Source organism: Ceratotherium simum, chromosome 10, assembly GCF_057802395.1.
Source record: "Ceratotherium simum simum isolate JZ-2026a chromosome 10, ASM5780239v1, whole genome shotgun sequence".
NCBI lineage: Eukaryota > Metazoa > Chordata > Mammalia > Perissodactyla > Rhinocerotidae > Ceratotherium > Ceratotherium simum.
In genome coordinates, this window is record NC_141909.1 from 3,089,345 (window position 1) to 3,100,473 (window position 11,129).

Consider the following 11,129-nt stretch of genomic DNA (forward strand, 5'->3'; position numbering starts at 1 on the left):
TCTACATGGAGAGAACGGAGTAGCTTCTGGGTGAGCGGACCCAGTGCGTTAGATCTGTGAATCTGAAAACCTCAACTTGGGCTCTGGCAAACCTGGGAGGACCTGCCTCCCCAGGGACTCCGTCCAGCAGCCAGCTGGCCTGCCTCTCTAGCTGCTCCGGACGCACCAGTCCACGTCCAGCCAGTTTTGCTGTTTCAGTAGTTTGTCCAACGATGTGCCTGATCAGATACGGGCGGCACTGTTACCGATTCCGTTTCTCCTCCACCACCAGGGATAATTGACATCCATGTCTGAATTGTGTTGGCGACACAAAGCTTAACAGATTGCTCTATTTTGGTTTGTATATTTTATTTTATCTCACTTAACGTGAGATCTCCCCTCTTAAATTTTTAAGTGCACAATGCAGTATTGTTGACTTTAGGTACAATGTTGTACAGCCGGTCTCTAGAACTTACTCACCCTGCTAACTGAAGCTTTATGCCCGTCAATTAGTAACTCCCCATTTCCCCCTGCCCCCAGGGCCTGGCACCACCATTCCACTCTGATTCTATGAGTTTGACTATTAGATGCCTCATATCAGTGGAATCATGCAGTATTTGTCTGGTGACTGGCTCACTAGCGCTCCCATGTTCACTGCAGCATTTTTCACAGTAGCCGCGATATGGAAACAATCCAGATGTCCTTTGACAGATGAATGGGTAAAGAAAATGTGGTATTTGCGTACCATGGAATATTATTCAGCCTTAAAAAAGGAGATTCTGCAATATGTGACAACGCAGATGAACCTAAGGGAAACAGGTCACTTCTTGATTTGCTTCACAGGGAAGCCAGAATTCCTGGACCCGTCTAACTTAGACCCCTAGATGCTCTGACAATCACACGTCCTTCTGTCTGGGCAGCCGCACTGCAGTGGGAGCCCAGGCCGCTTCCTGGAGGTGATGGAGACTGGGCCCCTCTCCTCTAGGCCAGCTCCTGCTTCCAGATCGAGGGCAGGCTGTCCAGCTAGGGCCACGCCACGCCTGGCAGCCTGGCTCCTGGACCTGGACCAGGTTCAGCAGCTTGCCAGCCCTCAGCTGCATTGATTTAACTTGAAACAACTGGAGATTTTTCTCTTTGCATTCTCAGGGCTAGTGCAGGGTTAGCCTGGAGCCCTGGCATCCTCAGGATTGGACACGAGGCTGTTTAGTTTCCCGGTGAAGCCCAAGAAAAGGACTGCAGGAATTCCTAGAGCTCTGGCTTAGGAATTGTGCTTAGGGACACAGGTTGGGGAGAGAAGACGAGAGAGGTAGAAATACCAGATCCGGTTACCATGGGAAGGGAATTTGTGAGATACCCTGTTCAAGCCCATCCGTGTAGACTAGGAATCAAGGCTCCGGAGGGTTGAGGAGCTGACGTTTATTTCGAGTAGCAGGAGCCTGACTTCGTAGCTCAGTGCACATTCGCAAACTACCGGACAGCTTACTAGAGAGCCTTGAATTCAAATAGGCTCTGAATTTGGCAGAGCCAGCTGCCAAAGGTCGAGTCTTACTTAGCACTTTATCTTCATTGTCTTTTTGATGCCGGAAATACCAGGGCCCCCACTTAAATTCAGTTAGGATTAAATTCAGAACTTCCGTTCCCTGTGGGACTGGCTGTCTTGTTATGAGCACTATGTTCATTTGAAAGCAGCCTGAAAGCTATAGAGTATATCTAAAACGATGTTTAAGAATTTCAAGTATGAAAACCACTTAATTGTAAATTCTTCAGCTGGAGTAACTTCATTTGATTTGTTTGCATTGGTTAATGGGTAGATAACAGATTTCGTGATTTGAATAGCTTCTCTTATTTGCTCTCTTTTCAGGCTGGCATTTGAGATTGCTCAGTTCCTACTTCCTTTAGTTATTTTTTCTTTTTGTATTATTATTATTTACTTTTTTAGTTTTTTAAAGGCAAATCAGACATTTTTATCAGGAAAAAAATGATTTTAGACGTTAACACGGTCACCTTTTTGTCCTCAGTGAACTCGGTAACAGACTTGGAAAAACCTCTCCCAGGGTTACTGGAATGTCACTTTATTTTCCCTTAGTCGCTCTCTTGTGAAATCTAGTGGGTGGGCGCTGATGACATTTTTAGCTGTTGGAAAACCTCATGGTGCCCGGATCACTACATATGAGATTAGTGTCCAGAAGAAAAGTCCTTGCTCATCTGTAATGATGGGAAAGCATTTCTTTCTTTCTTTTCTTTTTAACTAACATCTGCTATTGCCAGTTTTTAAATTTGTTTTTAAAGACTTCTTGATCATCATGTCCCTTAGGGGGTCCACGAAGAGACGGGAAAATTCTGTTTAGTTTCTGCCTGTTGGTGCGCAGTGTAATTTGACATGAAAACTTATAATTAAATTATCAGTCTTAGGACTGAGCTGCTATCAGTGTGCTAAAGGACAGGAATGTTGTTCTGTGGGTGCTGAATTCCAGAGTACATGCCGCTTGTCAGCCGGCTGCTCTTCCCGGAAGAGGGCAGCGAGCCCGGTGACGGTACGCTTGCTTTCTGGCGTGTCACTTCGACCTTCAGGATCGCTGCAGGGCAGGACGTGTACCTCCAATCCTGCCAGCTCTGGCCGGGCGTCACCCTCTCCATCTCCCCTCCCTGTCAGATCATCTGGGGAAACAGTTGGGGCTTCATTGGAGAAGTGGGGACTTGGGAGGAGCCCCGGCTTTGGGTCTGGCCCTGGGCGAAAAAGTCAGCGTCAGGGTAGGTCCATGCTGGGCCCTTCTCCCAGGATGTCTTTCTCAGCAGGCTGCTCTCTCCAGGGCTGGACATGGGGGTGACCAGCCTGCCCCAAATGAGGCAGCGCCGCCTGGCCTGTGTCAGAAAGTGGCCGTTCCAGAATGATTGGGGGTTGGGTGGAATTTGTTTGTGTTTCTTGGCCATTTGGCTGAAGACAGTGGTTTATTGGCAAAGGACACTGTGTTTTATATGAATATATGTGTGCAGGTATCATGCCTTCAATCCGTGCTCCAAACACCCACAGACCAAGGGTTCCTCACCTCTTTGGTGTCAGGGATCCCTTTGTGTCCCAGTGGTTTGAGACTGTGACCCTTCCTCCGAATTCTGTGTTTAAATGCATGCAATAAAATGCCAAAGTTTACCGGGAAACCAGGCTTCCTTCACAGCCGCAGGTCTAATAGCTGTTATGATTTTGAGGGGTGATGAGCAGAAGTACTTGGAGAGGCCATGACAACTGTTACGTGAGTTGAAAGCCTCTCTTATTTGTATCAGGGACAAAGCCACAGGGACTGGTCCTAATGATCATGTCTATGGTTTGTTGCCAATATGTCTAATCAAAGGAAATGCTAAATTTCAGTTAGAGGATGGTGAGAATAAAGTACCTGGTGAAGGTCATGGGCCTCCTGGGGGTGTGAAGCTCTGTGGTCCAAACTAAACACTATGGGCAGAGTCACAGAATTTCATCAGCAATAGTGCAGAGGTGATCGTGAGACAGCCTGTCTGGGAGCTGCTGGTGGGGATGGGCTGGGGGTCTGAGTGCGCTGGGTAGGGGTCCAAGGGCAGGATATTACCCAAGGGCAGGATGAAGTGTCTGTGTTACTTGCAGGAGTGTGTTGCTAACCTGTTGACGCTGTAATTAGATGGTTGTGTTGGGCGAGCATATAAAGACTGGGGAACTTTTAATTTACCTTCTCATCACTGGTGTGGGGATCTTTGTGTTTGCGTCTAGGGCAGAGGAGTGATCGAGTCCCCTGAACCAGTCCTCCTCGAGCTTTCCCTTATCCTTCAGGGAGAAAATGTGGCCCCTGTGGGCCCTGTGAGATTGAAGTGCTTGGGAGGGGCTGAGCGATTACCCGCTAGACTGGCCCCTCGTTTGCAGTGTCCCTGTGTTGTCAGAGGTGTTGACCGGCGGGATGGGTGGGTGCCACACCCCACACAGAAACGCAAACTCCAGACCTGGCTCTTCAGGATTCCAGTTCTGGAGAGAAGCCGTCAAGAATGTTATAAAAACAGAGTTAACTCTGCAAGGTGCTGTGTGGGTGCAAGAAGCCAGCCAGGAGGACGTCAGTCCGGCCTCTCCTGGGCTCCTCCTGGTGCACAGGCTCATCAGGAGCACAGGCGCATCGGGAGCGGGGAGGAGGGACGCCTGGGGAGCTTGGGTGCAGGCGGGTTTTCCTCCACACCATCGCCATCTGCGGGTATGGAATCAGATGGCAGCAGCAGGAGGGGTGATGAACCCTGGGCCTGGCACGGCTTCAGGAGGAGGCCCCATTCTGAATTATGAGTTACCCTTAGTGGAGTCAGTGAACCGTCTCCCCATAGTGAAGGGGGAGACGGGAATCCCAGGGACACAAACGCAGGTCAAATGCGGCCTCCGAAGACGACCTCAGTGCAAGGGGCCATGGGCCGTGCCGCTTAGCTGTGACCTGTGCAGTTTACACATAGGTTTTCTAATGATTTAACACAGAGGAGTAAAAAATACTCTAGTGGGACAACCTTTCAGTTTTCTGGGGATTTAACACCTCTGGGTTTCTCCTACCTCCCTCCCCCTCCCTTCTCCCCACTCCCTCACTCTGTCCTCTCTCCCCATCCTCCCTCCTTTCCTCCCCCTCCCTCCCTCACCCTCTTCCCCTCAGGCTGCCGTTCAGAGTGAAGGTGGGGAGTTGAGACTCCGGGGTGCAGGGTGTAAATTACCCACCTTGCAAATCAGACCAAATTGTTACAGAACAAACCAATAAACCTTACATAAGAGAAAAACTGTGTGGGTTTTTTTTAAACAAATGGAGGGGATAATTTGTGGCTTCACTTACACAGTGGATTCATTGGCACCGAATATAGGGGCAGGTAAAACCACACCACCCAGCCTTCCTGGCTGGCGGAGGGACAAATATATATTAACCGCAGAACCAAGACATGTGCAGTGTGTGAGCGGAGCTCAGAGGGAGCGCCGGGGCCGGGAGGACGCTGGAGGTGGAATCTGGAAGGGCGTCGGGGACCCTCAGGGAAGTGACAGCAGAAGGCCTGGGGGTGCCCCGCCCGCACCCACACTGTCACCAAAGGACCTGTGGGAAGGAGGTGAGCCCAAGGGTGGTTTATGCACAGGGCCATGCTGAGTTCTCGCGGTGGTTTGTCGAAACTTTGAAGACACCCATTTCCTCTAAAAACGGAAAAAGCAAAGAAAACCTCACTCCCCTGTGTGAGGTGTCGGTTTCCATGGCACCTCGCTCTGGAAGGCCACCCTCTGGGCGTCCAGAGTGGGAGCAGCCCCTGGGCTTGGGTTCTGGGGACCGTCTCCAGGCGTCTGGGTCCTCCTGGGACCTTCTTTTGTGGGTGTGCTCTCCCTCCCCTGGGGCTTCCACCTGGGGCCTGTGGGGTCCTTTGCACCCCTCACTGGGCCGTGGGCAGGTACGGAAGGGAAGCAGAGGGGAGAGGAGGATGGGGGGCCCTAGGCTTCAGCTGGTGAGCCTGAGATGTGAGGTGTCCTGTCTGAGCTTGGCCAGCCGGCCGGCCGTGACAAGACAGGGACCAGGACGGGGGCCAGCCTTCCGGTGCTGGGATTTCCAAGTCTGCAAAGTTGTCTGCCGCTGAGTGCAAGTGAAGGTGCCTTGTTTTCCGTAGTTTGTTCCAAAAGAGAGAGAGCCTCCTTAGTGTGTGTGTGTGCATGTGCGTGCTTATGGGCGTGTATGTGTGCGCACGTGTGTGTGCGTGTGCATATGTGTGTGTGCATGTGTGCATGTGTGTGTTCTCCACCGTCTTACCTCACTTCTCAGCTCCCCCCAGCAGTTTGGCCCCTCCTGGGCCCTTGGTGCCTCTGGGAGGCCCGAGTCAAGAGGACTGGCCTGCACGGGTGCCGGGGCCTCTGGGCAGCCTTGAGGTGGAGCAGGACGTTGGGCCCCAGGAGCCATGCGCCCATGTGAAAGGCAGGTTTGCTTGGTGCCGTGTCAGAACGGCTGATGCTGAGATGTGGCACAGACTATGTCATCAAGAATTCAGACCCCTGGTGGTAGCATTTTATTTAAACTTCTTTTAAAATGCAATAGTCAGACGGTCCATACAACCTTTAATAAGAAGGGAAGTGGGGCCCGGGGTGTCTTCCTTGGTCTTGTAGGGTAACTAGGGTGTGCGTGACTAGGGTGTCTGGGAACTGCTTGCTGTGGGGACGGGCCTGCAGGCTCCTGGAGGAGAGGGTGTGGCACTTAGATCCCGTGGGGCCTTGGCCGGTCACTTCTTTCTGCATGCCAGAGTCTCCATCCCGTCCAGCCACACCCATATTTGGGCTCGAGGTTGCATCGTCCCTCCCTGGGCTCCCGGGCCGCGTGGTCAGTGGGTGCATCCCAAGAGGAGAGATAACTACATCTTTCTTTCCCTCCCCTGCCAGGGCGTGAGCAGTTCCACGGCCTGGGCTCCATGTACTGCCGGGGGGCGGCCGCCGTCATCCTTACCTACGATGTGAACCACCCGCAGAGCCTGGTGGAGCTGGAGGACAGATTCCTGGGCCTGACGGACACGGCCAACACCGACTGCCTCTTCGCCATCGTGGGGAATAAGGTGGACCTGAGGGAGGAGGGGGCCACGGAGAGCCAGGAGAAGGAAGGACACAGCCCCGGGACGGCCGGTGCGTCACCCAAGGTGCCCAAGCATGTGCGGCTGGAGGACGCGATGGCCCTCTATAAAAAGATCCTGAGGTACAAGATGCTGGATGAGAAGGATGCGCCAGCCGCTGAGCAGATGTGCTTTGAGACCAGCGCCAAAACCGGGCACAATGTGGACCTGCTATTTGAAACCTTGTTTGAGATGGTGGTGCCCATGATCCTGCAGCAGAGAGCCCAGGGGCCAGTGCAGACCGTGGACATCAGCAGTTACAAGCCGCCCAGACAGACCAAAGCTGGGTGCTGTGCCTGACTCGCAGGGCCCCCGGCCCCCCGTTTACACGATTGGCAGGCGTGTGGCCAACAGACCTGCAGTCAGAAGGGGCACAGAAAGTCAAGGCGTTACTTTGTAATGACGCCCGGAGGAGGAGACCAGAGTGGAATGGACAGCTGGTTATGAAGAGAAACTCAACGTGCGCAGTCGCCTCCGTCTCCATCGCTGCGGTGGGAGCAGATGGACCATTTACAGAACCCACTCTGCAGAGCCGGGACTCCTGGAGCCCCGTCCCCTTGCTGCTCCTCTCCTAATAGCCTGGCTCCGACGGGCACCCGTTGCCTGGTGTGTGTGCACCTGTCTCGACACCTGCACGACCTTCATGTCTGTTGTTCTCAGACATCCCTCTTCACTGTGATTTATCTTTGGTCCTTGTATCTTGAGTCCTCATAATGATTCTCGACATGTGAATTTAGACGAAATCAGGAATCACGGTTTTTATATTGGTTGCAATAGTGTGATCTACACATATTATTAAAAAGGTTTTGAGAAAAACCTTGGTGTGGAGACTCTAGTGGTTTAGACTTAATTTGGGCTCCCAGTGGACTCCTTGCTGGGGGCGCTTGGGAGATGGCTGAGAGTGTAAGGTACTTCTCTCTGTCTTTAAAAGCTACAGTGAGTCCTTACAAATTCTGAAATATTCAGATTGGCCTATCTGCCTAGTTATCTTGATGGCATGACTTCCAATAATAAAAGCAAGACTAAAAGTTCTGTGTTTAGGTCTCTTTGGGTTCCCTGGCAGTTACTGAATCAGAAGCCCCCTTTCTGTGGCTGGGGGGTGGGCTGCTTTGTTGTTAGAAGATGCTGAGACAGGGAAGCTGTGAGACAACAACAGTTTTTGTTTTCTTAGAGGTTTAATTGAGAGCAAGTAGGCCAGACTTGGGGCTCTTTGTGGGAAAGGTGTCTCAGCAGCTCAGGCTGCTCTAACGACGTACAGACGGGCGGCTTCGACAGCAGACGGCTATTTCTCACAGTTCCAGAGGCTGGAATTCTGAGATCAGGGCACCGGCTGATGTAGTCTCTGGTGAGGGCCCTCTTCCTGGCTTGCAGGCAGCCACCTTCTCACTGTGTCCTCGCATGGTGGAGACAGGGAGCACTCTGGTCTCTCTTTTCTATAAGGGTGCTGATCCCATCATGAGGACCCCACCCTCTTGACCTCCCGAAGACCCCACCTCCAAATACTGTCACACTAGGGGTTAGAGCTTCAACGTGGATTTTGGGGGGACACAAACATTCAGTCCATGACAGAAAGCAAAGGGAGGCAGAAGGCCAGTGAGAAAACAATGTCTCGTGAGTAGTTTTTTTTTTGTGAGGAAGATCAGCCCTGAGCCAACATCCATGCCAATCCTCCCCTCCCTGCTGAGGAAGACCAGCCCTAAGCCAACATCCACTGCCAATCCTCCTCCTCTGTTTCCCGTTTTTCTCCCCAAAGCCCCAGTACCTAGCTGCACACCATAGTTGCACATCCTTCTAGATGCTGTATGTGGGACGTGGTCTCAGCACGGCCAGACAAGCAGTGCGCCTGTGTGCGCCCGGGATCTGAACCCGGGCCGCCAGTAGCGGAGCGCGCGCACCCAACCGCTAAGCCACGGGGTCGGCCCCTAGTGAGTAGTTTTTTTTGGCGGGGGTGTTCAGTAATTTTGGTGGGTGCCATGATCTCTGTTCTGGGCCCCTGCAGGCTGCCTCCTCTGCCCTCTGTGGTGCACGCTCTCCAGTGAGTGAATGCACCTGGTCTGCAGGATAGTGTGCTGGCAAAGCCTCCTGTGTGTGATGGGGTACCTCAGTTAAGGCGTCCTGTTCCTGAAGCCTGTCTCGAGGCCTCACACTTCAATTTCACAACTGTAGCCCATTGAAAAATGAAAATGGGACAGTTTGATTACTTTTCATTGATTTGATTTAATTTGCCAGTGTATGGGCAGGAGTTGTATTTATTTTCAGGAAAGTGCGTCTTTGCTGGTGACACATCTAGGAAATACACCACCACCCAGAGAGACCCTGGAACTTGTCTTTGGAGGCTGTGGAGGGAAAAAGAGCCTTGTGAATTATTTCTCTGGTTCATGCTTGAAGGCAGGGCTGGCTGAATGGATTCCCAAGGCCCTCTCCTCCCGAATAGTCTTCGAAATCTCTTGCCCATCTGCCTTGAGCACCGTCCCCAGCTCGTGTCCCCGAATGGCCACAAGTTCTGGGGGGTTGCCCAGGGATGGCATTCTCCATCAACACCACTTAAACATTTCATGCTTTATTGTTGCCCTCAAAATAGACTTCAGTCTTGGCTCTGTCCCAAGTGCACTTTGGGTGCCAGCCTGCGCTCTCCATAGGGAGCCTGGTCCTTGGGTCCCAGCCTGCCCATGGTTTCTGGATGGACCTCACGTGGGCCCCGTTCCCGACCAGGGAACCAGGTCAGTTCTTCAGGTCAGTCAGGGCTGCTGGTGTCTCAGGAAGGTGAGCGGGGCCAGTCCTGCCCATTCCCCATCCAGGGGCTGGCCGGCCTGGGGAGGGCCACCATCATCTCCAGGACGCACAGCGTGTGTCTCTCCGGGGGCACTTCCTACCCTCTTCCTCGGCCACACTCAGTCGTTCATGCCCCTGTGGGGGAGGGGGGGTGCCCATAAGCGGGAGCGAGCGCCTCCTGGTGGGAGGGAGGTGTGGGGACCCCCCACACAGAAGCCTCATAATCCAGATGCAAGAATTTCTTTTCCAAGAACTCTGCAGGTAAAACTGAATTTTTCTAAGTGTACAATTAGGGATAAGTCAGCTCCAGGCAAGAGCGTGTCCCCCCACGGAGAAGCTGGACCCTGTCCTGGGATGATCAAACCGCCTCTGCGGCAATGGCTGGTGTTACGGCCGGTCTGTGCCATCACATGGCCCACGCCTTCTGAGCCTGCCTGCACCCCAGCTGTCCTTTGCTCTTGAGCTTGGGCCGTGGAAGGGAGGCAGGGCTTCCTGAGTCAGCCTGTGTTCTGCAAGGGCCCCAAGAGTGGGGAGGGCTCGGGCTACCTGGGTGTATGTGCCTCTAGGGAGGATGCGGGTCCTCCGTGCCCCGTCCTTCGTGGCTCAGCACCTAACCCTGAAGTGTGGACAACATAGAGGCCTCAAATTTAAACCAAGTCCAGCAGGAGTCTTCGGGATGGAGACAACGTCATGATTGCCCCTTGATGGTGGGGACTGGGGTCTGTAATCAACAGCTGCCTCCACAGGCTTTGCTGGGGGTGCTGCACTGCGCATCTGTCAAGCCTCAGCCTCACAGCCTCTTGGGCCATCTTTTTGCTACAGCTGTTGCTATGGAAACCAGCTGTGTATAGGTGTAGCCTACGGTACCTTGCATCAGCTTTGCCTGGCTCTCTGCTGCCCCGACCTGGGATGCTGCAGCCCACCCCCCTGCCCACCCAGCCATGGCATACCCAGAAGTGAGAGGGAGCCAACACTCGTGGGCAACCCTTGACCATTGGGGACAAGAGCTGGAGGCTGCAAACGTCCTTTCCTATGCCCTGGAGGGACAATCTCAGGCTCCTTCTGTGTCCTTCCTCAGTGGGTTCCCCCAGGACAGAGCCCTCAACTGCCCATGGTGGTAACCCCCTTAGGAAGGTGCCCTCCTTCCTGGGTTCACTCTGCTCCAGCCCCACTCCATCCCCTGGAATCACGTCCCCAAATAACCCTCCTGTGCAGAGTCCTTGTCTCTTGAGCATCTGGGGGAATACAAGACAAGACAGTTGCTGATCTGTTTCAAATAACATTATCTGGTGGAATACTTATTTCGTTATGTGGAAATTGTTCTTAGAAAAAGTTTAATAGGAGATTGAATTTTAAAGGGTAAAAATAAATTCTGTGAGTGAGTTCCCAAAGGTCAGCCAGGCTCCAGAGAAATCGAAGCCAGAAACTCGTCTTGGAGACTATTTCTTGGAAATACTATGATTTGATTTGGATGCTATGTCGGAACAAATTGGATGGCTTTGCAAGGCCGTTTGTGAAGTACTCATCCTCCCAATTCCTATGAGTGATGGTCGGGATGTTTTCTGTAAACCTTAAGGATTATAAGCACAAACACAGCTCCCCGAGAAATGAATGACAATACCACAGACTTGGGTTCAAGGCTGCTGACTCAGAAAATCAGCGGCTGGTGCCTAGCCATGCACATTGCTAGCCCCAGGCCAGAGGTGGCGCCCCGGACTATGGCAAATTTTGTGCTCTACAGACTCGAGAAAGTTCAGGCAGTCAACAAC

General features: G+C 52.7%; 1 protein-coding gene across 1 annotated transcript in view; it reads left to right on the top strand.

Moving 5' to 3' along the window:
• RAB20 (RAB20, member RAS oncogene family) overlaps window positions 1-7,610 on the top strand; it is a 33,960-nt gene extending 26,350 nt beyond the window's left edge. Inside the window, exon 2 of the mRNA XM_004423172.3 lies at window positions 6,365-7,610. Coding sequence (XP_004423229.1) covers window positions 6,365-6,888 — 524 coding nt within the window. The 3' untranslated portion in view covers window positions 6,889-7,610. The remainder of the gene's footprint in view (window positions 1-6,364) is intronic.
• The last annotated feature ends 3,519 nt before the right edge of the window (window positions 7,611-11,129 follow it).